At 39.9% G+C, this 27,354-nt stretch overlaps 1 protein-coding gene across 1 annotated transcript in view; it reads right to left on the bottom strand.

Moving 5' to 3' along the window:
* The window catches only part of arid5b (AT-rich interaction domain 5B), a 119,602-nt gene that overhangs the window by 60,180 nt on the left and 32,068 nt on the right, over positions 1-27,354 (bottom strand). The window contains exon 4 of the mRNA XM_052027820.1: positions 23,459-23,716. Within this exon, the coding sequence (XP_051883780.1) occupies positions 23,459-23,716 (258 nt within the window). The remainder of the gene's footprint in view (positions 1-23,458; positions 23,717-27,354) is intronic.

Below are 27,354 nucleotides of genomic sequence, written 5' to 3'. Positions count from 1 at the left end.
CATAGGCAACATAAAATAAAAAAATGAATGAGATAGACATTGATTTAATTCCATCTGGTCTTGACAAATGTTTTATTGCATGTTATTCATTCACAGACTGTGGGAAGTCATTGGCAAGGCCAGCATTTTCTTTTGCTTATCCCTTGTTTTCCTGACAAGGTGCTGACAACTGAGTGGCTGGCAAAAACACTTCAGAGGGAGCTTAACAGTAAACCAGGGGCTGCACAAGGATAGCACAAATTCATGGTCTCTTTTACAATTATCAGCATATACTCACCATCAATCCAGGCCCCTAGATTACTAATCCAGCACCATAACCAGTGTGCTATTGCCATTTTAATCTACGATACTATGGTTCCCACATTGGCCTCATCAGCCACCTCAGAACCCACAAAACCGGAGGGGAAGCAAGTCATCGTCGACCTCAAGGGACTGCCCAAGAAAGGAGGATACTAGAACTGCCTGCTACATCTAGGTTTCCAGTGCCCTGGTAGGATACGTGGTAAATAGTGTCATTACATGATGCAAGGCTTACAATAATGAATAGTTTTAAACACATTTATTCATATCAAGAAAATAAAATAATTGACAGAGGATAATCACAGGGTGCCTTAATTGAATTGAACAACAATCACCGGCACTATAATAGGAAGGTGATAAGATAAATCTGGTTCACCCTCGAGTATTCATTGTGACAATTCCCCATTGATTTGTCTCAATGGTTGCTCGCAGTAGGAGATTTACATCAGATTCCTGAAGCCCATGATACAGGAGGGTTGCCAACCTTACCAAAGGTCAGTGGAGGGTGTCTTGTGTGAGTACTTAGAATGTGATTTTGCACTGGGCTCAACAGGATTCCAGACTCTGCAGCCAAAACCTGAACCACCCCCTGCCCCCATGACTTCTGGGTTGGAGGTGGAGTCCCTACCCACTACATCTTGACAAGCAATGGGTCACAATATGGGGATTTGAGATTAGTTCTGCTGGAGTCAGCTTCCAATAGTCTAGCACAAATTTCTGGGATTCCAGTAGAAAAATCTGTCTTTATTTTGTCCAGTTCTCTTGTAAAATCTTAATACAACACTGGTTTAGGCACCAGAGTAGCGTCCAGTTCTGGGCACCACACTTGAGGAAAAATGCAAAGGCCAAAGAGAGAGCAAAACAATTTAATCTAGAAGGATTCCCAGGATGAGGGAGTTTAGTTCTGTGGGCAAACTGGGGAAACTTGGATTGTGCTCCCTGGACAAAGGTTGAGAGAGGTTCTGATGGCAGTATTCAAAACCATGAAGCATCCAGAGAGATTAGAGAAGGGAAATGCTTCCAATAGACAGAAGGGTCAAGAACAAGTACAGAGAATGAACGTGATCGGCAAAGGAATCAAAAGTGTGTCATTTTGAAAATGTTTTCATGTAGCAAGTGGTTGGGGTCTGGAATGCATTGCCAGGAAGAGTAAAGGAGTCCAATTCAGTTCTGGTGTTCAAAAGAGAACTGGATTAGTTGAATGGAGGGTACAAGTAGCATAATGGGGAGAGGGCAGGGGACTGGGAATGGCTGGATTGCACTTGCCTACAGTCAGCATAGACTTGATAGACCAAGTGGCCTTCTGTTACATTGCAATCTGTGATGTTTCAGCAATGTATGAACTGGTCTCTAGAAAAATATCTAAGTGACTTTAAAGAACAAGTTACATTCCAAAAAAAAATTAATATTAAAGTTTAAAGAACTTTGTAAATACTCCACTGAATCTTCTTTCGATAATTCACCCAAATCTGGTAGTCTTGTGGCAAATGCAGTTTTAAAAAAAGTGATGCAACCACGTAAAGTAGTGCTGGCACAATAAGTACAGCTAGAGCACGCACTGTTAAATTGAAAGATGAGATCATATTCAGAGAAATAGAAAAAAAATCCTAAACTAGATGTATAATTAGAAAAAGCAGAATACTCATTTTCTAAGTAATTATCGAAATGCTTCAAAAACACACAGAACCCTTTGTAATGTATTTTGTTTGGCTAGATTCCCAAGTTAACTTGATGCTGCAAAGACTAAACATCTTTGGAGCTGAAGCTTTCCTTCAAGTCTCTACAGCTTTGTAGCAAGACTATAATTAAATGCAATTCAAAAATTATTTATATACCAAAAAAAAAGCAGCACAGTTTGAGTAGCCCCTCCTGTTTTCTATATTAAATAAGTTCCAGGAGTAGTTCTTGAAGTACACCAAGGCTGGAGTATTTGATTTCAGTTTTATCCAGACTTGAGTACAGAATCTGTTGCCCAAATTGAAGAGTTGTCTTATCTGCTTGTATCTTTGATGAATCATTGAAAGAATAAAGTTACATGGCAAATTACATGGAAAACATTCATTCTAATCTCAAAATATTCATTATGACTCAATTCAAATTGCTCATAATAACACTGTTTAGACTTTTAACAGTTAAAAGTTCTGAAGCGGTTGTACTTTTTCCTAATACAAGGGCTTTGAATAAAAAAAAGTCAGAGTAGAAAGCTGAGTACTGCTATCAATTTTTGTTTTCATTTATATTTCAAATTATCAGCACCTTAGCAAGTTGCTTTTGTGAAGTGGAGTCATGTTGTCAATTCAGATTATTAGTGTCAGCAAACTATGACAATATTTTGTAAAAAAGTGCTGATCTGATTGGAAAAAGAAATTAGGCATTTTAAACAATCTGGAACAAATCACCTGTCTTATAGTTGAACAGGAAGCCTTTGCCTATCTTAATGTTCTCAGTTCCCACATCAGAAGCAAAACATTCTTTTTAGAAAATGCCACTAATTACATTGCCTCAAGTTCACTTTCAGTTTCCCCTCGGCAACCACCCCACCTAAAAGCAGCAGTGAAATAAAAAGCAGGGCACAAGCAACATGTGATTCAGATATTACTTGGGTCCTTTTGTGATTAAGTGACAAGAGACACCAAGAAATGATCCTGGAGTGTACGGTTATTACTCAAAAGTGATAATCAAGAAACTTGTATCAAAAGCACAGTTAGGAATGTGGTTACTAAAAGAAAATACTTCACATTCTGGTAACATTCTTAATTATTCCACAGCATGAAACCTTTCACTGAATTCCTAGCCTACCAGATAATGTAACTAGGACTAGAAGCTTGGGACTTTGAGAAAGTATTTAATCGTTATCAAGCAGTGGTCTTCATGTATATTTCATTTTGTCAAGACCCTGGTGATTACTGAAGCTTTCTTTTTGTGATTTAATGCTGCAAGAACACTGGTGTACAGACCAGACTCTACATGGTTTAGCTTTTGTTTAAAATAGAAATTTAAATAGATTTTTTATTGAAACTGTCATTTGCTCCCCAGAGCCTCTCAAGTGGCTTAAAATGCTCACTAAAAGTTACATTTTAGTCGGGTAAAAATTTCTTGCCTGCATCAGCAGTGTACAGAAGGGGATTTTTAAAAAAATTCTCTTCCATTAGTCAAAATCAGTTGCAACATATTTTTGTCACCGTTCCTACAAATACTGAAAGAGAATATTTCTGTAAATTGACAATCTTAAACCATCAACAAACCCACATTTGTCAACAGAATCATTTTTGCTTTGCTCCAGCCACCCCATTTGGGAAAATTATCTTTTGCCCCATATGGTGCATGCAATGTAGTATTTCTAAAAAAACCAACTGTCAATTGTGCCTTATTTGGTCAGAAGGCTGTGGGCTCAAGCCACACTTCAGAAGCGAAGTCTAGGCTGTTGAATGTAGTAGTGAAGGTGTGTCACAGTGCTGGAAATCTCATTTCTTGAGCAAGACATTAAATTGCCTGCCCTCTCAATAAATATAAAAGACTCAACAGTGACGTCTCAACAATGAGATCTCAAAGATGATCGGGGATTTTGTAGCAGTGCCCTGGCCAATGTTCATCCATTAACAAATCACCACTAAATATCTCTAGATTATCACCTCATTAGTTATAGGATCTTGCTGTGTGTAAATTGGCTGCCATGTCCCCAACATTCAAACATCCATCACAACGGTGGCTTCACTTCAAAGGTACTTGCTCTAAAGCAACTTGGGATGCGAAGTTTGTGGAAGAAGTGGAACATAAATGCAAATAAAAACAGAAAATACTGAAATGTTTTTTTTAAAAATTCAGATTTCCAGCTAAAAACCCTGACATTATCGCCTTGAAAACACATTCTGGAATTCCCACTTGAACTGTTCCACCACTCAATCTACCTCTTACAATACCTGCATGTTATAAATTCTGACAAAGGAATTTCAACCTGGAAATATTAACTGTTTCTCTTTCTCTGATCTGCTGAGTGTTTCCAGCACTTTGTTTTTTCAGATATTGTGCATCATTCATTTCTTATAATACCTGGCTCTGTTTGACTGAACTCTTAATCACACCTCCAATTAGCTTTTTCGTTTACGCTGGCTATTTTGAATTGCATAGTGGCTTGGAAGGTATTACTTAAATGCAAATTATTGTCCACGTGTACCGCAGAAACAGGGAAGAGGACTGTGATTTAACTTCTCCGCCAAACAACATCACTTTGAAAAATCAAGCACCCCTTACCTTAATAACACATCAGTGTCAGTCTACATGCGAGAGGATAGCTGAACCGATGGATGCGAATAAGGAGAGGTGCTTGTGCCAGAGGTCCTAAAACCATGAACTAAAAGTTAGTTAGAAAATATTTCTACGTCCATGGACACTGTACCTTAATGCCCAATCTTCTTCCGAGGCAATTCTTTGGAATTGAGGATGAGCAGCTTCCAGTCCAGTTTTGTGGGTTCTGAGGTGGCTGATGAGTGTTGGAAGGGCGCACTCTTTCACAGCTGGGGCAGATGCTGGCTGACCGGGCAAGTGGGTGGGTGGTTTGTGAGGGGGGCGTGCTCCATCCACCAGTCAGACAGAGCCTCCAGCTGCTCCTCATTCATGGACTGGAGCTTCTCAACACCATTCCAACTGCTGCTTCCCCTCTTTGAGCAGTCACGGTGGAGAGATCTGCAGGAGCTCGTGGGAACGTTACGGTTTCTCAAGGAGCTCGTTGACGTGCAAGTGATAATGGAGTAAGCCTCGAGTTTGGAAGGTTGGATCTAATCAGGAAGGTAGACTTGTTAAAAGCATTTGATGAGGCAGATTTAATCCCATGGGGTGGAAGGAGGGGAGGTGGAAATCAAAATCGATAGGAAATAATCTTAAAATCAAAAGCTATGCAGGTCACTTTAGAAGTGAAGCAAGGGAGCACATTTTCCAAACAAAAGGCGGTGGAATTCTGGTATCCCCTCTCCAGAGGTCTGTGGATGCCAGGGGACAATTGAAACTTTCAAAATTGATGGAGATAAATTCTTGTTTGGTAAAGACATGCGGGAAATTGGCTGCGAAGGCAGGTAATGGAAGTAAAAGAAATGAATTCAGCTATGCTCTGATAGAATAGTGGAACAGGTCTGATGGCCAACTGGCTACTCCTATTCCTTTCGTGGGTACATTTTATATAGAAATGGGGGAGAAAGGAGAGATACAGACCTGTGGCAGACTAGGATGCTGCTTAGCGCCATTTACAGCTATTCAATGGCCAAACATAGACCATGTGTATCTTAAATTCCTGCAGAATTTAACAGTTTTAGATTTGCATCATCATTCCCTGCACTCACCCCTCCAGCCAACATGCCCCCATCACCTTGTATGGATTATTAAAAACTGAGTTATAAAACATATGGACTAATTACAGAATGACAGCTGAAGGTCTATTAAGATGGCAGGGACACAGAACATCAAACAATGGTCTATTATTTCAGCTTGAATATCACTGTAACACACTGAACCAACAAACCCAGCGACCCTGCGACTAAAACTTACCGTAATTTGATTATGGAGCATTGTTCAATTTGTTACAGGCTCACAAACTCAGAATCACAGACCTAGCTGAACTGAGCAAAACACAAATTAATCTTAGGGGTGGGAAATTTTCAAACTACAAATAAACCTGGACTAACATTTCAGTGTGCGGCTATCATCAGGAAGTGTTCTCCTAATTTGTGTGTTTTTTTAAAAAAGAGTACAGCTCTATGAACAATTTAGTATCCTACACAAGCAGAAAGTAAACATGCCCTCTCTGGCGTCTACAAAGGCTATAATGAGGAGTTGACAGATATCGTATTTCAACTGCTTCAAGCCGCCATCTATTTTTAAGTCGAAGTTTCAACTGCTTTGTGCAAAATACCTGGGTCCAATTCTACAGTGAATTGTCTGGTGTCTTTAAAAAGTGCTGAATCCCTGCAATACTGAAACATGACAAGGACTCTCTGGACTGATATTCTCCTCTAATCTTTTATTCTATCATCTCTGGGTTGCTGAAAAGGAAAGCATGATTTAGTGCTTTAAAATACTGCAAGAGGCAATTTAGATATCTGGTGTGTACTCCCACCATATAAACACAATAAAGCAATTACACCTTGTGCCAAAAATCATTACAAAAAATTTCATCTGGAGCCACTAATTTCTTTTTAAGTAGCCATGCCATTATTCACAAACAGAATTGATTTTATTCCCCCAAGGAGGAAAAGGACAAACATTGTTTTAAATGGGTTATGTTATGTGTGCTTTTTGTTTCTATAAATAGCACAGTAATCTCTTTATAATGCATTTCTGCATTGTACCACAAAGAAACGATCTTGTATTTTTTCTGAGAACTGAATAGCTTAGTATCAAAGCCTAAATCAATGTTTGTGCACCGTTGTTATAGCTGAATGCCAAATAACCAAAGACAATTTACAACATATGGTGCTTTTATTGCTGCATGTAACATAAAACATTAAAAAATGATCTTTCCTGATTAAAACTCCACTAAGTAATAACAGAATAACACATTTCTCCTTCTGTGTATACAAAATAAGACACCAAGTACTGTACACCAAGTACATGCACAACTTGCATTTATCTTTTTAAGAAATAATTCATTAAGTTTCAAAGGTAAGAGAACTCTACTTCCTTCTCTCCTCCCATGAAGTGTCCCCCACAGCCTGGCACACTCTGAATTACAGCAAACTTATAAATATAATCAGAAACTTCTCCAGTATGTTGACAATATTTCTGCAGGATGAATCCAATGAAAGGGTTGTGAAAATAACTCCACTTAACCATGAGTTAACTTCCACTGGAATTTCTGGAACTGCTGGAAAAGTTCACATTTTGCTTCTTTGAACTTGTGTCTGAACATGTGACAATCTCATGATCTCAACATTGTGCCAGTAGAAAGGATTGAGCAGATGCTGGCTTGACCTTCTATCTAAATACCTTACCCCTTAATTAAAAAACCTGGGGTGCATTTGTAATCCAAGGCTCAGTCAGTTGCACTTAACCATGGGCTGTGTATGATAAATAACATTTCTTAATAAAGAGATATGAATGATCTACTTGGGGGATCTGCATGGTGGAGGAGCCAGACAACTCGCGCAAAGTTTTATTTTAGGAAAATTGATCTGTTTTGCATTGATGAGATAAGTGGGTGGTTCTGATTATCAATCCTGGTGATCACAGTCTGGAATTGATCCTGTAGCTTGACAGCTACAAACCACATCTTGTATCAGAATTTCATCAGTATGGACTTTGCAAGCACAGCTTTTGTCCAAATAAAGTTCTTGCATTACAGATGGTTTTTAACTATTTCACTGAAGGCGGCACACTGAGTGGAGCTGCTGCCTCACAGCTCCAGTGACCCAGGTTCAATCTTGACCTCCAGTGCTGTATGCGTGGAGTTTGCACTTGCTCCTCTTGGGTTTTCCCATTTTCCTCCCGCATCCTAAAAATGTGCAGGTTGGTTGGTTAAATAGCTGCTGTAAATTGTCCTTGATCTATAGGTGAAGGGTAGAATCTGCTGGGAGAATAGGTCACAGGGGAACAGGAACATCAAACAATCTTCTGGAAGAACTCAGCAGTCGAGCAGCACCAATGGGGGCAATAGGAACTGTCGACAATTTGGGTCGAAACCCTGCCCAGTCTCTTGCGTCTACAAGGGGAAACAGGACAAGCTGGCATAGACATAATGAGACAAAACAGCCTTCTTCCATGTTGTAAGGAAATAAGGAAAAAATATGAGAGAACTTGCTTCAGTTTGGTTGACAAGCCGTAAGCGAAAGGAAAACTCCATAGGTCTTCAATGCTTTCAAACAAATTCCCAACACTTGGAACATGTTAGTTGGCTTGAGGTATGTGCTAGTTATATTAGATTGCACCCAGACACATTCCCCAGAGAGGCAATACATTGAAAGTAAAGGCTATGGGTATTTTTCAGGCACTCATTGGCATCTCATTCCATCTTTTATATTTATTAGGGAGAAATACTTTCATTCACTCATACAGCACCTTTCACAACAGTCCTCAGTGTTCATAGCCAGTTAAGTACTTCTGGAATGCTGTGGTCACCGTTTTAAAATGAGAAAATGCAGAGCCAGAGTATGCATAGCAAACTCTTACTAATAGCAAAGCGATACATAACCAGATAGGGGCCCAGAAATTGAACAGCATGTTTAATATCATGCTAAAGGATTATTACACAACAGCCACCATTCTAGCTACATGACAACCACAGCATAATGTGGTCATACCCAAGGTGCAAGTCATCAGGCACTCCTGATAATCTGTTGCGTGCTTTCCCCTCACACACTCTGGGGTGACACAGTAGTGCTTCAGGTAGTGCAGTTGTCTCACAGCTCCAGCGACCGGGGGTTTGATTCTGACCTGCGGTGCTTTCCGCGGGGAGCATCCTCACTGTGACTCCGTGGGTTTGCCCCTTCCCTCCCACAGCCCAAAGCTGTGTCAGTGGGTAGGTTAATTAGTGACTGCAAATTGCTCTCAATGTCAGTGGGTGGCAGGAGAATCTGGAGGGTGTTAATGGGCACGCAAGGGAGAAGAAGAAATAGTGGGGGAATGGGATCGCTCTATGAAAACTGGAATAAACTCGAAAGGACTGAACGGCCTCCCTTTATGCTGCAAGGGGATTTGAAGCCCAGGACTGGGTTACAGGAGTTCAGGGAGTGAGGGTCTCGTGTTTGGCAGTTCAACTGAGGCTTGGCGGGCGAAGGGGGCAGCTTCCTGAGGATTAGGGTTTATAGAGAGGTGGGAAGGAGGAGGGGTGTGATTGCACCACTATGGGATGAATGATTCACAGATTGGAGCCTTTGTGGTGGTGGAGGCAGGCAGATTGTCCAGAGATCAACTCAGAAGTGCTACTGTCTCATAGAGGAATGGGGGTGAACTGTTGTTAGGAGTGGGGTTTAGACTGGTGAACAGAGGTGTGTAAACTAAATGAGAAACACTAACAGAGGACATACCCAAATTGGGTTCCACATGAATAGCACTACTACAGAGTGAGCAGCCCACATGGTTTGTTTAGAAGTAACATGGGATGGGCAATCCAATTTCCATCACAATCCTGCATGGGGATCCATATCATCCTGTGTGCAACTAATGTGGAAACCCCATCACTGGCACAAGGACAATTCATGAGCAGAAGTGCCTTGTCAATGTCAGATTGGTGACTATGAAATGGTTGCAATTACGTTCTATTTCAGCAATACTTGAACTTCAGGCAGGCTGCATCGAATTAATTTCTAGGCTAATATATTGTTTTTAGTGATGCAAGTTAGCCAGGACTCAGTGGAGGATTCCTCTGGCTTCGTTTTTTTTCCCCCAAAAAAAATCGATGCCATGAGATTTTTTATATCCAACTGAGAGAATAGGCATTTGGTTCAATGATTCATCCCAAATATCTTGGTCACTTGGTGTGTTAAATGTGCAAGAACATCGCAGCTGTTGGGACACACTCCACTTGTTCAATTCATTTGACATCAATGGAACTGAACTGCAGAAGCAGAATGCGACACACCACAACTACTGTATTGCACCTTTAGCATGCAACAAATTTCCACCTTATCACCTCTGGCAGTGCTGGAATGTCAGCCGGAGATTCTGAGCTTAACTCTCCTGAAATGAGCCTGAAGCTATAAGCTTCACAAGACAATTGCATGATGGACTGAGCCAAGGGCTGACATCTAATGCTTACCACACAAGAAATACTGGCACTAGAAATGCTTTGGACCGCCATCCTAAAAAAAATTAAGGATTAAATCCAGTCCCTGTGCACATTCCAACCTTACTTGCCAAGACCATTAAATGTTCTTCCACTTGCAATGGAACAAGTGCACCAAATGGGGCAGGTTTCAACTCTGGGAACAGTCTTGATATTCATGTGTCAGATTGGAAGGCTGCTGCAAACAGTGGACCTTCAGAATGGGATGCACCCATATATGTCTAGAAGCACATGCTGAAACGTCTGCCCCACTCCCCACATTGCCCCCACCCCACTTTATACACAACCTGAGATTTACTCAGTCTCAAGCAAACATTTCAAAAATATTTTGTTCTGATCTCTGGATTAACTACCCAGATTTGCCTATAATTGTTTCCTGACCCATTTTAAGGCTGTATAAATAAGCATTACAGTTTAATAATCTCAAGGACAAACTGAGTTGATGCAATGAGATACAAGCAATAAATAAAATGGTATTTTGCAGCATACGACATACATTTCACTGCATAATTCAATTTAATAAAGAGTTTTAGATCATTTCTTTATATTAAAATTGTGATTTATAAGTTAATAGAATTTTAATGCATTATTTAACACAATGTGCCTATTCCCCTTGCTGTAAATAACACATGATAGAATTATTTATACCCTGTTTGATGTTGAGAATTCTCTACTTATGTTCATTTATTATATCAACCAACCACTTGTAGACCATCAATTCATTGTTCAGTTTGCGAAAGTCCACAATTTCTGCAGTGCATTCCCAATGCATGCAAAAACCAGCAGATTCTGCTCGGAGAATTCTTCAGAACAGAATGACAGTCATGTATGCTTCCTAAATTAAGGCACTTATCAGTACCAGCAAGGGGGGGGGGGGGGGGGGGGGAAAACACATGCAAGCTTTGCCAAGACAGTGAAAGCAAGTCTGAACAAAATAATTCTTCCTAAAAATCATAATTTGTTTTTACTCACAAAACAAAATCCTTAGCAGAGTGCTCCACTTTCAGAACAAGTAATGACACGCAGGCTGCAATGAGTCAGTGTATGTGTCTGAGTAATAATATCACATACTACAGCACTATTGTCATTAATATTCCCCAAAGCAAAAAAAATGTATTATATGTTCAGAGGAAGGAGTAGCCAAAGGCAAGGTTTTTTCCTTATAAAGTAACCCAATTGCTGCTACCCAAATGGAATTTTTATTAGTTTTGCAATGTCAGAAAGGAATGCAATTGATAGCTTGATTTAAACCCATTTTCCTCCCCCCCCCCACCTCCACATTTTTATAAATTAGAAATCATGGGATTTCTAAAATCAGTAAAGGAAATGCACAAGACACATGGGCATAAAGAACTTGCAGAGTCTTGCTTGGGTACCACTGTAAGTAACTTAGATTTACTATAACATGTCAATGCTGTGCATAGAACATCACACTTTAAATGCTCAACTGATGTTAAGTTTATCTGAGACACTGGGGAAAATTCAACCTTTTCTGATTGGTGCAAATAAATTATAACAAACTGATTCACTGAATTCAAATCAAAAGCTATCTCACTTTAATGCAACTAATTCAAATGCATTCAGTGTGAATTAATCAAATTGCTAAGTTCATTTATTCAATATTATTCCAGTTGCCATCCTGATTTATGAATCAACATGTAACATTACACCAATAAAAATACACATATTTAACAGTTTAAACTGAAAACATTGAACTCATGCATAAGATTTTGGAAATTCCTCTAATATCTACCCCACTCCCCTCTGGGCCCTGAACAGCCACACACTAACCCCACATCTCTGGGCCCCAAATGTTAGGGAAATGGTGTTCATTTTTATAAAGTGAAATGTTGTCAAAGTTGTCTACATTTTATGAATGGTATCAAATGGAGTTCAACAGCCAAACAATAATGACCAACGTTCTTGTTGACCCACAAAAACAAATTGTCATGGAAACCAGGAACCCAAGAACCCAAATTAAAAATACAAACTTCTAGAAGTACTCAGCTGTCCAGGCAGTATCCCTGGAGGGGGAATCAGTATGAATGATGAAAGGTCATTGGCTTGAAACAAGACTTGAAGCTCAGAACAGTTCTGATGAAACACCACCGACCCAAAATGTCAACCCTGTTTCTCTCTTCACAGATGCTGCCCAACTTACTGACCTATATCAGCTCCAAGAGCTTCTGGGTCTCCAGGAAATGTTGTTCTTCTATTTAAACTTTTAAAATAAAAATGATTGTGGAAAGCTTTTGCAAATGACCAAATTTAGAAAAGTCGATCACGAAGGTCACAGAAAATGATTGGCAGACATAAAGGCCATTCGGTTGTTTGCAGGAAGATTCACTCAGCCCAGGGCTTTTATGCAAAATTAAATTCTGCCAAGGAGCTTTTTGAATGGGTCATTTGGCTGACAGTGTAGGTACAAGTAGGTAAAACTAGTTCCCATCTTGCAACACTTCGTTTCCTGGGATACAATGGGAGTGGATTAGGATAAATTTACATTTCTGATTTGAAGGGAGATGAGAATTCATGGACACTGTTCTTCATGAATATAGTGTGGCAAAGTAGAATTCAGAGTGAAAATTTGCCCATACACAACAAACCCGCTGTACAAAATTTACAAGGGTTAATTCCAAATCTTCTAAAATGTATTATTCCTTATTTAAACCTTAATTTTGCAATAAAGCAATTTCAATGCACACAGTACCAGCATATTTATCCTGCACTATAAATTATACAGGCACTAATTACCACGCTGAATAAATCAAAAGCACTGGGGAGTAAATCTGATGCAGTGCAAGATAAACAGTGCATGGAAAATATTAAAATGTTTTTTTTATTGTAGTCCTTGCATAATTTGAAGGTACGATCAATTGAAAGCACAAACTATTTTAATTGCTAATACTAGGGGCTGGCTTACAGAATGCCAGAATCAAGGGCACTTCTTGATTGCTTCCAACTTGTGCTTTTGCTTTGAAGTGTTAGGTGGATTTGGGACTTGGGAGTCCTAGTGCAAGATTTCCTAAAGGTTAACTTGCAGGTCTAGTCAGTAGTAAGGAAGGTAAATGCAATGCCAACATTCATTTCAAATGGAGAGACTTTATCAGCCATTAGTCAGACCACATTTGGAAATATTGAGCGCAGTTTTGGGCCCCATATCCAAGGAAGGATGTGCTCGTATTGGAGATGGTCCAGAGGAGGTTTACGAGAATGATCCCAGGTATGGAAGGGTTAACATGCGAGGAGTGTTTGATGGCTCTGGGCCTGTACTCACTGGAGTTTAGAAGGATTTGTGTGGGGGGGGGGGGGGGGGCGGGGTGGTGGTAGGGTGGTGAAATCTCATTGAAACCCTACCCAATATTGAAAGGCCTGAATAGGGTGAACATGGAGAGTGTTTCCAGTAATGGGAGAGTCTAGGACCAGAGGGCACAGCCTCAGAATAGAAGGACATCCCTTTAGAACAGATGAGGAGGAATTTCGTTAGCCAGAGGGCGGTGAATCTAACATTGCCACAGACTGCTGTGGAGGCCAAGTCATTGGGTATATTTAAAGGTTCTTGATTAGTAAGGGTGTCAAAGGTTATGGGGAGAAGGCAGGAGAATGGGGTTGAGAGGGAAAAAATAAGTCAGCCACAATTGAACGGCAGAGCAGACTCGATGGGCCGAATGGCTTAATTCTGCTCCTATGGCTTATGGATCCAGGAGTTAAAAACTGTGGGGAACACAGGAATATTAAACGCTGGGTTGATGAGACATAGTGAACCCCAAGAGGCTGCAAGATCTGTGGAAGGTGATGCATTAAGTTGGGGGTAGCTGCCTGAAGCACAAATAACATCAATCCAAACAGACTGCACGATTCAGCAAACTGAAATTGGCATCTTCCCAAAGGTAGGTAGGTAACAACCACCCATAACCCTCAGTGACATCACTGCAAAACAACAATTTGCATTTAACATCATGAATCATTCCCACATTCGCAGAAGTATTATTGACAAGGGCTGGATGTTAGGGAACCAACAGCTTAGTAATTTCAATTCTTTAGGGAACATCTTAAGAAAGGAGTGGGAGGTGGAAAGGGTATGAACCTTGCAGATGCAGACCTCAAATGGTACAACAAGGGGAGTGGTGACTGCACAAGAGGCTGGAGCTGGAAGAACAGAGGTCTAGACCCCTGCAGTAGTTTATAGAGCTGAGGAAGAACAAGGTCATGGAGGGACGAGAACATGGGGAGAACTTAACATCAAGGCATTGGTAGACCTGACTCAATGTAGCTTAGTCGGAACAGGAATAAGCTGCAGAGCACTTTGAGAAGAATCTCTCGCTGGTGTTAAAGAATAGCACCCCCTGCAGAATGAAAAACTTAACTTTAAAAAAAAAATCGCAACAAAGATCATCCCTGAAAAATCTTTCCCAGCACAAGGCAATAAAAAGGTCAGAACAGAAGTAGGCCTTTCAGCCCTTTGAGTTTGCTCTGCTGTTCAGTTACATCATAGTAATAGTGTAGCTAAATCTTTTGGGAACTATTTTATGTAGAGCTGCCTTCAGACCTCACGAGTATTTCTTGCAGGTTCATCAGAATATCATTTAATTGTATTTTTCCTCCCATATACAACCTAGAATCCCCGAAGTGCATGCAAAGATAGTATTTATCAATTATTTTTATTTCTTTACGAATGCACTGAATGTTGCTCTAATGGAAAAATGTGATGTGCTAATAAAGGTTATTCAGTCATCTGGTATTGCACAACCCACTGAATACAAGACTTGATTACAAAATATAGAGCTGTCTGAAATTTCACAATACATTCAAAAGGGTCTGTATGTTTAACCTTGCACCATATTTATGTGAAGTGCTGGGATATATTTCACAAAGCTTTGAGTCAATAAACCATACATCAATAGTTGATGCAATCTAGCAAAGTAGGCAAGACTTAAAAACTGGCCCAAGGAGAGGGATGTTGACAGACTTCCATACTGAAATTCATTTTAAGAATGCAATGTTATTAATCCACACACTGAGCAGCAATACCTCAGCCCATTTGCCCAGAAAGCAAAATAGGCTAACCTCTAGTTCAGTTTTTAGCCTGAGTTGAGTTAGTTGAACTGGGATGGGTTGGCTGTACTTTGGCCCCCAGGTCTTGGAAAGGAAAGTTACCCTGGTACAGCAGATTGGGGAATGCTGCCATAGACAATTGAGCCCAGGTGCAAGTGCCCTCAGGGCAAAACATCCGACATCGCTTACACTCGAGGCTCATGCAAAGGGAGCAATAAGCATGTACTATTACACCCCAGTACGGTGGCAACACTGAGAAACGGGGAAGGGGATTGAAATAGGACCACAAACAGAAGCGTGGAAGCATGATTAATAACAACATTTATTGCAGCGTATTACAGGCTCTAGGTGAGTGGAGACTCGGGCTTGTCCTTTACTGCTAGCAGAGAGTCTCAACATGTTGTATTAGTCAGAAAACATACAAACAGGAATTGCTAGATAATAAGATCTTTATTAGTCACATGTACATAGAAACACACAGTGAAATCCATCTTTTGCATAGAGTGTTCTGGGGGCAGCCCGCAAGTGTCACCATGCTTCCGGTGCCAACATAGCATGCCCACAACTTCCTAACCCATACGTCTTTGGAATGTGGGAGGAAACTGGAGCACCCGGAGGAAACCCATGCAGACACAGGCAGAACGTCCAAACTCCTTACAGACAGTAGCCAGAATTGAACCCAGGTCTCTGACACTGTAAAGCGTTACGCTAACCGCTACACTAAGGTCCATCCAGTCTGCCTCCCACCAACTGGGGAAGTCACTAGATACTGCAGTAGTGGAGGTATTGACTAATCATTGCAATCAATTACTGTCAATGGACCACAGCTGGAACAAGGTGAGGAAACCCTGGAGATGCAGATTGAGAACCATAAACCCAAAGTCACCTTTTCCTACCAACGTGCTTCTCTTGCCTTGTCTTGTCAATAAGTCAATACCAACAGCTTCAAGCCCATTCCATTGACTGGCTGTATATTACTAAATTTAGGAGATCTGTCTCCGCCCCCTCCAGTGCCGGCTGCTATTGCTGTCCAGATGCCAAGGGGAAGGTGCCTTCAAGGGCTGACATCTTGCTCACATTGTTGCGCAGTAAATTGTCATAAGCTGCTTCTGATCTAATGTGACCCTATTGGGAACCATGTAGATCCTGTTTGAGTCCATGCTTCAGGGTGTAAACTACCCTATTTATTTTATAGCCAATTTCATGATATGGGGGTCCAAATCAACAGTTGCTACAAATGCACCAAATCGGTTCAGAACAATGGAAATAGGCAAAACTTAATCTCTAGACCATATCATGGCTCTTGAAATAAACCTGATGAAATGGTTACACATTTTATAAGTGAGATAAGAGAGATATGTATTTGCTGAGGTACATTCCAGGGCTTATTGTTTACTGCATGGCCATTTGAAACAGAACTAGAAACATTTTAAAGCCACCACATAGGTACTTAGAGACACAAAGAAATGACAAAAGACAGTTTAATCACCAGACCAATTACAGAAGGCAGTGTCAGATAACAAGTTAAATTAAAGTAAAACTTTTTGAAACCTACAGTAACAGATTAATATTCACAGAACTGCAAGACCATGGGACAATCTCTATCCCCATGGAGTTTGAGGAGAGAAAGAACATTTTATCTGAAACATAGCAGCAAGATTTATCTCTATAATGTCATATCCATTTTTATCAGCCTTGATTCCAGAATACATTTCACATAGTGTATAGACAGGAATGTACTTCAAGTTTATATGGTTTTGGCTCTGTGCCAAGTAAGTACATACAGGTGGCCCATCCCCCACGCTCTATATCTGTGTGTGCATCTTTACAGACTTTTTTTTTGAAAAAGAAAAACAGTCATATAAATAGTTGCTTGCATTCACTTAGGCTATGCATTATACCGATCAATTTTAATCATGACCAAAGCTTTCTGAAGTTAATAATAGCTGCAAACTGGATGGTAAGAAAATGTTGATGGAAAACTGATTGCATATTCCCAACCCCCAGGAGAGAATGTATAAACTGGGGCTTCTCAGATACAAATACATTGAAAGAAATACATCAACCTCATCACATAACTGTCATTTAAGCATGGTTACTGTCTTATTGACTTGTACAATACTGTGGCTGAATTACTGCTTGCAGCTGTGCATGGCATTGACTAATTCAAGGAATGGCTTAACCACCTTTTCATGACATTGGTACTCCATACCTCTTGCAGTGAAGGAAATGTAAGTAAGCTTTCATGCAAAGTTAGAGGGTGCTGGTGAGACAACACCTGGTATACTGGGTACTGCTTTGGCACCCATATTCAGGGAAGGATCTACCCAAGTTGGAGGCATTAGAACATTTAGTGGGTTGATTCAGGCTAAGAAGGGGCTAACACATGAAGAAAGGTTGAGCAGATCAGGTGTATACTCACTGGAGTTTAGGAGGATGAGAGGTGATTTTATTGAAACATACAATTCTGAAGAGGTTGGCTAAAGGGGATGCTGAGATGACATTTCCCATAATGGGGTTATTGAGAACTAAGGAGTATAGTTTCAGAGGGAGACAAGGAGGAATTTCTTCCCTCAAAATGGTGGACGAGTCTTTGGAAAGCTCTAACCCAAGGAGCTGTGGAGGCAGTCATCGAACATTTTCAAGGAGATTGACATACATTTGATCTAGAAGGGAATCAAGGGTTATGGAGACGAGATTGAGAAAGCAGTGATGGACAACAGGTGATCTTAATGAAGCACACAATTCTTAGGGAGATTGCCGAGGGGGCTACCCAGCCCCCTCAGAGAATTAAGCCATGTCTTATTAACTGGTGGGGAGGTTCAAAAGGCTGACTGGCTTCTTCTGTTTCCTTTGTTCCTTCACCGAGGTCACGAAGTTGTGGGTTTGGGTGTCACTTTTAAGACTGAGCACACAATTACATTTCAGTGCATTACCATCACACGTCGTTGCTTTCTGGATGAGACATTAAACTTTTTGACCCCTTTGGTGGCTGGTAAGATTCCACAATTTTAAAGAGGATGTGAGCCATCCTAAATGTTCAGATCACTGTTCATCTCTCAATCAATAACAATAAAACAAATAAACTTGTCATTTTCACACCTCTGTTTGAGAGACCTTAATGTGCTCAAATTGGCCGCTGTATTTCCTACATTACATGTGACCAAACTCAAATGTCCTTCATTGGCTCCAGGGTACTTTGGGCATCCTGAGAGCATCGAAAGCCATGATACAAATATAAGCTTGTTCTTTTTCTGATTTTTATCAAAATGGCACAGTGTAAACTCAAGATTCACCACGGATGTAAAGTAGATCAGGAAATTTGATCCTTATCAAATGACTTTCATTACAGCTAAAGTATTTTTGCGTCACCTGTTCTTCACTGTGGCTGTGTTACTGGTTCTGTGGATGCCACTGGTTAAATTAAGCATGATCTTATCTGCTTTTTGTTGGCACTTCTTTGATCAAGGATCGCAAACATCTTCTCCAAACACTAAGCCATCCAAAGCTATTGGTGCCTCATGACTGCCCAGGTCTTGCCAATGACTGGTCACCACAAGCAGTGCCCGCTGCTGTCATTACAGGTAACAGGAACTAATACCCAACCTGATGCAAACTAATTTGTATTTCTCTTTCTCAGTTCTGACAAAGTATTTAAGTCCCAAAACTTTAATCGCTCCTGCTTCCACAGATGCTGCCTGGCCTTCTGTGCATTTCCAGCATTTTCTGTTTTGGTTTTGGATTTCCAGCATCTGCAGTTTGTTGAGTTTCTTTTACAAAGGAAATGTACATGAAATACATCAGAGGATGGACACTCCTGCTGGAAGCATGGAGCCTTTATAGAAGACCTGAAGCAATGAGAAGGATAGTCCGACATCCACTGGAGTAATTCCTACTTCCTTTTCTTACATTCACAGGCTCAGTTTCAATAAGAGCACAACTCACTTTTGAATCGGAGACTCATTTGATGAAACTATTCCAAATGTTGGAGGAAGCCAAAACAATGCTATTAATACCTGCATTGTAATGTCATTTAATATATTCCAAGCAAGAATTAGTAAGTTAATTATTTATATTAAATAATGTATTGATTGCTAAAACTGTTTGTGGTTGAGGACTTGCTCACAAAGAACATTTATCCCTGACAGCTTTACCATGGTAACCTGGTAAAAGCAGTGTACTTTTCAGTCTATAGAACTTCATCTAGTCTTTTCTCATTGTACAACTGACATTCATTCTTGGTCGCTTTAATTACACTTCAGCTTAAAACGTCTTGGTGCATTTTTGATTGTTGAGTAGTTAAGTCTGTCATGTTTAAAGCTAATGCATTGACAGATAAAATAATAAGCATTTTTCAAAAGGAAAATATAAGACTAATTTAGAAATGTTGTGTACATTTGCCCACGGATAAATGGTTTCAGCCTCTAACTCCCGAGTGTCTTTTTTTTAAAGAAGACTTCAAAGTAAATGTTTTGAGGTAAACTTAAGCTAAAACCATTTAGTTTCATTGTTGTTTGATATGCAAGTTTTGCAGATTGTGAGGTGCTATATTGAACTGCATTCAGAAGTACTCAGCAGGAATTAACCAGCATTTTTCTGTTTCATTTAAAGTTATTTTTGCACCTGCAGCAACAAAAGTGCAATAGATGGAAGGTACCTGGCATGTGAAGAGTGACCCTAGGGTGTAAAACTGTGCCCTATTCAGTACGAAAAATAGATATTCATAGGTTGATACTGAAACAGACTGAAAAATAGGCAGGTAGACAGATAGATATTAATAGATGCTTGGGTATAGTCATATGGCTATAAACTAAATGTGGAAGTTATATGATATTATAAGCTACAAGACTGAAGCTTAAATGCGTTTACAAATAGCTGAACATAACCAAGTATAGGTTACAGCTGTCAAATGGTGTCCTGGTGTGTATCTATTATTTCTGTGACATATACTGTAAATGCAATTTTACATTACACCACTGAAGTGTTATTGTCACAGTGCCAGGATTGGAGTTCTTTTCTCAATGTCAGTGTAATGCAAAATGGCATTCATCATGTTATACGATTACTACATTAGAAAGGAATTCTAACAGTCTTTAGGAGAATTCCATTTGGATTATGAGTATATATTAAACCTATCATTCACCAAAAATTCAACACTGAAGCATGTACAATAATAATTGATGTTAATAATCCTATCAATAGTTACTTGCATACTGTGGTCATAAACACATTATCTGAACAAATGAGTCAGTCCATTGTGTATTTTTCCACTTGGTCTGCCCAGAATGGGCAGCTATTCAATGTATTTTTTTTTTTAATTTTTAACTTGCCTTTGAGTTCTCAAAATCTAAGTGGAACAGAAGCCAGTTTAAATTTATAGTTACAGACACTGATAATAATCTGCAAAGAAACTAATTAAAGTAATTTGATAATCCAAAGGCAGCTGGAGAGACAGAATTCCAGAGCTCAAAAATTCAAGGTTAATATTTCCAAATAAAGGAACCATAGCCAATATTACCAACTGCATTTTGTCAGTAACACTTTTGGCAACAGTCCAACAGAATGTGATTTTTCAGCAGAAATACCTGCTCTGAATCAACAACCCAACCCTTCACAAGACTGATATCATGTTTACTTTAGTCCTATAAAAGCTCTAGAATTTTATAATCTCTGAATGGAATCTGACTGGCTTCCTCTTTCTAATGCAGAATACATGCTCATCCTATCTTGCTAGCTCTTAGTCAAGACTTAACCAAATTAGCCTTAATTGAAGTAATTAACAATCAACAAGGCCACTTTGCTTTTCATCTGCACACCTTTGGCCATATCAGGACTTTGGTGTTTTGGGTCATGTATCCAAGTTCCAGGGCAGTAAGAACTAGTTCATAGTGCTTGTTTTATTTTAATCTTTTCTTCAAATGCTATCTAACTCAACCCCCAAGATCTCTATCTTCTTCCAACCAAGACCTCATGCAAATCCCAGACTTCCTTGATCCCAACAATGAAGAGACCTTAAACACTGAAATTGTTACCCTGCACCTCTCTCCTTTAAGACGTGCTGCAAAACCCAGCTTTTCCCAAAGCTTTAGATTGTTTATCCTAATATCTCTTTCTTTGACTTAGCACTAATTAGTCTTTCATTATGTAACTATGAAGTTGCTTGGAACATTTTACTATGTTAAAGGTCACATATAAATAACAGATTTAAATGTAAGGTTTTGCAATATGTTCCAGGTACAAATATTCAACATCTCAGGCCATTTGTTTGAAATTCTAAAATTGTTCTGGGGCATAATTCTCATGCATCTTTATAAATTAATTTCCATGCACGAGTGAAAAGGTTAATCAAGGGTAAAACATTGATAACCTAAATAAGCTTTTTCAATAATCAAATATACATTTCTTTGACTTGCATATTCCAACTATATTAAAATATTCACAATAGTTTTTGTGCTGCTAATCAGATTCATATGCAAGCTGATTAGAGCCATGATATTCATTGCAGGGTGCAGAAGACAGTGCTACAATCTTACCATTGGCTGCTTGAAGTAAGGTGGGGATATTTGTTGGTAGGGAAGGGGGTTTAAACTCTGCCTATAACTTGCTTAGCATCTGCAAAGGTGCATTATGCAGTTGCTTTGAGGTGCAACAAAAACTGGCTTGCCACATGGAAATTCATTGAGGCCATTCGTCTGCAAGCTGCGCCGGTGCAGATTGGGTGGGGTCCCGAGGGAGAGTGGGGAGACGGGCCACCACAGGCCATGAGTTAGCTGCTGGTGATTGGTGGTAGTGGGGGGAACCATCACCTGTGAGGGGTAAGCTCAGTGAATCATATGATCACTGTGGTGTGGGCCAGTGCCAGAGAGTGGGGGGACAGGATCTCGTGTTTGGTGATTTGTGACTGGGTCGGGGGGGGGGGGGGGTGCTGTTGTACAAGATGATTGGTGGATGGAGATTTGGGCAGGGGAAAGAGGAGGGCATAGGTCAGTACTATGTGGCAAGCAGTCGAGACAGGGGTCTCAAAAGAGAACAGATAAACAAATAACTTAAAAAAAGGGTCCACCACTGAGTTGCCAGCAACAAGCTGGGACCTGCTGAGGAAAAAGTCTCTTTTAAGCCACACAACCCATTGGATTTTGCACATCCAATGACAGATAAGCTTTGAAGCACAAGGACCCAACTTCTCCCAGCAACATTTCACTGCATGCTGATCTGTTGGCTCATTCGAACAACTGCAATTTGCCATGGGGAGTGCCCTATCAAAATCTGCAGTGGGGGTGGGGGTGGATATGTTGTAGTTTGAGAAAAGATGACTTTTATGTGTAGTGCTGACCAAGACAGTGCCATACAATCAAAGTCATGTACAGCAGAGAAACAGCCCCTTTGGCCCACCATGTCGAAGCTGACCTTATTTGCCCAACTACACTAATCCCATTTGCTCACATTAGGACTGTATCCTTCTACGCTTTGCCTATTTAATATCCCAATGCCTCATATCCAACTCCACCACCTCCTCTGGCAGTGCACTCCAGATATCAACCACTCTTAAAAAACTTGCCTCTCGGACACCCTCTAGAAGTCCTTCCTCTCACCTTAAACCTATGCCCTCTTGTTTCCGATACCCCTACTACAGGAGGGTAATCAAACTTCTGTACTTTAATGTATTTACAGTATAACTTTAGTTTGAAGTGTACTCGATTTGACACTAAACTATGCAAGTGTAAAGTGCGTGAACGCACCGATTCTGAAGCACGTCTCACACCACCTTATTCTGGTTTCAGGTTGGGCTGGATTCAGATTGCTTTTAAATATGGCAGATATTTGTTTTAAAATGAGACTTTAATCATACCAACAATTCAATTGTAGCAAAAATCCTGCCTTGCCAAAGTCAGTCCAGCTGGCTACTGTTGTCTTTTGTTCAACATTCATTCACAAAACATTTCCTACCAATAACAAATTCAAACTTTTGTTTTTCAGTCAACTATTTGGCTCTAGTAATACATAAAAGTTGAACATTATTTTTGCTAGTCCTTTAAAGTTATTTCTCAAAATCTCCATTTGAGAGCATAAATGACCTTTTTGCTTTCCAACAACGCTAAACTCAAGTTTCTGAAGAATTTGACAAAACAATCTAGCAGGAGCCACACCAAGCAAATATCATCTTGGATTTCTCGTGGTTTAGTAATGTAAAACTTAATACAGTCCTTGGCATCTTTAAAGTCTGCATAGTTACATAGTCCAGCAGTTAAAATTCCAAACTTTTACAACATCTAGTATTTCAATCATGTTGTTGAGCTCTGGTTACCATTTTACAATGAGAGGGAAAGTACTTACCAAGCTCATCGCAGACACTCTCACTTTCAATCAGAGTTGGATGATCAAACGTGTCGCGACAGTACAGGATGCGGGTACTTTCATTAAGAATTGCAATACCACCCAACGCCATCACAAACTGGTCAACCAACCAGGAGGATGATCTGTTCTGAATCCTCTTCAGCATGGTACGATACCGGCAGTACTGCGGGTAACTGAGGACGATGATTTTGGTGTCGTCAGCCTCATCACCATCTTCATCATCATCATCCTCGGTGCCTGTTGGGAAAGACGAGCGTTGCATGTATTAGTGAAGAATATTAATTGTATAGAATGGAACATGGACATATCCTGTTACTATTGACAACTGCCAGCTGTCTTGGCTTTGTGTGGAAATTGAACACATTTCAAATTAATGTGATATAGGATATAGTCAGAAATATTAAATATTTGTTCCCATTATCACCCAATGCAGCAAGAGAAATATCACAATCTGTTTATGACATTATGAAGAAATAGCCTTGAAGGCTTGTTGATATCAATCTGAAAAGAATACACATGAATATAATAATAAGCCCCATCTTGTGGGATGGAAACTCACTCGTTGTCTTTTTAAATATTTAGCTGAAAGACTGAAGGGAAAACAGATGCATAATTAATGCATAACAAATCTGTTTAAATCCAGATTTAAAAAAGTCTTCCATATACTGAGAGCTAAGTTGCAACCTGAACAGGAAATGGCACAATAGTGGCTATTAGACTCATTATCCTGCACTAACTCAGGCTGTCAGATGCCGCACCTAGGCTAATGACATGTGTATAGCAATTTAATCACATTACCAAGTAGAAAGGACTAAACAGCATCATGTAGTTAATAGCTTCACTGGTTTACTGGCCATTCTAAATCATCTGGACACACGAAAATAAATAATATAATACTGTTCTATAATTCAAAGAATTTCTTGGAAAGGCATCCTAGAAGGAAAAAAATACTGGAGGAAAAAAAATCAAATGTTTAAGAATTCTGCTCCATTTTTAGTCATAAACTGCAACTTAGGGCATTTCCCTACATTGCTTTGACGGGTAAATGAATAACTTGGTTTTATTATCCAGACCAACAAATTAAAGTGCTGAAATCTGGTCCATACGGAATCAGGCAATCTCAGCTGACACAGCTTCCAACTCTACACTCCAAAGTATGCTGTGGAAAACTGACCAAATCCCATTTCTCTTTGATTCCTAGTGATGCACGACTGTGATTTGATGCTTATTCAAGTCCCGCCTGAACATTTACATTAGCCCATTGAAATCTTGTCTTTAGGTTGCCGGTAACACCCGCAATTGTCACTACTTAGTTGTCCCAAGGGCATTAAGTGTGTCAAACGTATGGTACGACTTGTACCCTACTGTCTGAGGGGATGGGCCAGGTCCCCTAGGGACACCATTTAACCAAATGTGCTTTGAACCCTTCAAGTTCAATCTGCTGAGTTGAGATGGAAAAATTATTTTGTGAGGTTCCATGTTTTCACAGCAGTCAGTTCAAAGAAGTAGATAACCAGAAGTTGAATATACAGTAAAACTCTGATAATCTGCTCTCCAACAATTCAGAAATCCCAACAGTGATATTTCCAGGACTCCTTTTAACTCACTAGTGTCCTGATTCTCCCATTCCCTTCAAACTGACCAGAGCTGTTTCCTGTACTCCCTTTAAACTTTCTGGGTTCACTGGAAAATTTATTTTAATGCCGCGTATCATCTTAAAAAAAGTGGAATATTAGTGTTTTTGGGTATTAATAGGAATAGCACCTAATAGGCCAGAAAATCTGCAAGTCCAGCATGATCAAGTCCCAATTGTGTCAGCTTAACAGAGTTTTACTGTAGCTGGTGATCTGTTATGGATCAATTGATGTGTTATTCTATCTTTGAGGTAGCATGAAGACACATACTGTAAATTCATAGAGCCATAAATCAACAGATCCAATTAATCCCAATCTCATGTTCTTTCCCTAGAACCTTGCAACTCACTACATTGGTAGCAACTGTGCTCACTGACCAGAACCAAACTTTTAACAGCTGTCTTAAAAAATAAAGCTTGTATTTACCTAGTACCATTTGCCACCCAAGGTCACCTTGAAGTGCTTCACAGCTCATAAAGTGCCATTGAAGTACAACATTTGTAATGTAGGATAAAGCAGGGAAAGAGCTGGCAGAGAGCAACAATTTCTACCTTCAAATGGGGACTGAGTAGGTTCTCATTTTGGGCCAAATGAATATGCTAGGTCCTAGCACCTGGGCTGTAGGATCTCTAGAACTTGGGGGGAGTGTAGAGGGGTGAGGGTTTGGAGTTGGTGTGTCCTGTTAAGATACTCTGGCCTTCACAAGTGTGGGATGGGCTTGGCAGACAATTAGCCTTTTTCATGCCTGTCACTTTTGTATGTTTATTAACTCTAATAAAATAACTGTGCCTCATAAAAGGCTGTAGTTTGTTCTGCTCATTGGCACTAACTGGAAATATTAAATTTTAATGAAAGTGTGATCATGGTTCTCTCAGTTTTCCTCCCAGTATCACCTTCAACTTCCAAGATGTTTCAAAAGGAAATACATAATTCTACCCCACTGACCTGTACATTTATTTGTTCTACATATGGTTAATCTGGTGTTAGGTGGTGCACCGCAAATTAAATTTCAACCAAACCTGAATTAAAATAGTATAATCGCTTTCACTAAATGGACACAGTGAAGCATGAAACACTTGTACCTCTGAAAGCAGCTTCTTAAAAGAAACACATTTTCATTCCAATGGACAACCGCTACTTTCTTACAACATCAAGAAAATATTGAAATGAGTTAGGCCCACACAGCTTGCTTATGGAAAAGTTGGTCGAATTGGTTCCATATTCAAACGAGATTAAAAATGTATAATTAGATGCACATTACAACATATATCCCCGATCAAACATGCTTTCTTACAAAACAAGCACAGCTGGGTCAAATAGGACACGAGTGTGGCTTTTGGGGGCTTCTGCAGACAGCAAGCACTGACAATCTGGAACTCTCATGTCCAAGAAGCTTTTAGGGCTAGTTCGTATGAAACCTTCAAAACTGTAGGATAACATTTTTGTTAGGTAGGGATCAGGGATAGGTAAATGGATTCATCTGAATGGCAGAACAGACTAAAAGGTCTAAATGGCCAAGACCTGTACCTGTGATCTCAAATGCAAAGAGCTTGTCAATATGCATTATATCTCAAGGCAATAAGGGTTTGCCTTTTGAAAGATCATCTGATTCAACTTGCAAAGAGCGACAGTGTAAATGCAATCCAAGCCGTGAGTTGCTGGAATTATCTCTGCAGTTGAGACTCTCCGGCAAAGGGAGAGTTTTATTCTGCTTTGTATTGCAGTTCTTTGCTCAGCTGAGCGTACAGGTGAAATAAATTTGTGACAGGCAGTTCTTTACAGCAGGCATCCCAACAGGGAGAATTTTAACCTGGTCAATCAACTGGATGATATGCAGGACTTTTATACTATCCAAATTGCATCGCTGTCTGTCTTGCACCCCATTTTACCATCTGCTAAGTATAGTATCTCACAAATGGTGATTAAAGTTGAAAAGACTTGTGGTTGTACAATGAACACAACGTGGCATTCTCCCAAATGGACAACATTAGCCCAGTTATTGTCCCTCTGTTGCACTGATATTGGAACACTTTCAATAACCTTGAATAAAAATGTGTTATAGTTAAGAATGGAGTAAAATGGGCCAAGTATCATAGCTTTGCGCCAAAACAGATATAGTCAGTCAGCATGCAGAGCACAAAAGAAATAACAAAATAGATCTTTGAGTTCCTCACCTTGTAACAATGAACCATTTGATGATTAAATAGCAACAATATCATAATGATATTTGAGACTGACAGA

This window comes from Pristis pectinata, chromosome 12 (genome assembly GCF_009764475.1).
Source record: "Pristis pectinata isolate sPriPec2 chromosome 12, sPriPec2.1.pri, whole genome shotgun sequence".
NCBI classification, from domain to species: Eukaryota; Metazoa; Chordata; class Chondrichthyes; order Rhinopristiformes; family Pristidae; genus Pristis; species Pristis pectinata.
The sequence above is the reverse complement of the archived record's forward strand: the minus strand, read 5'-3'. Positions and strand labels throughout refer to the sequence as shown.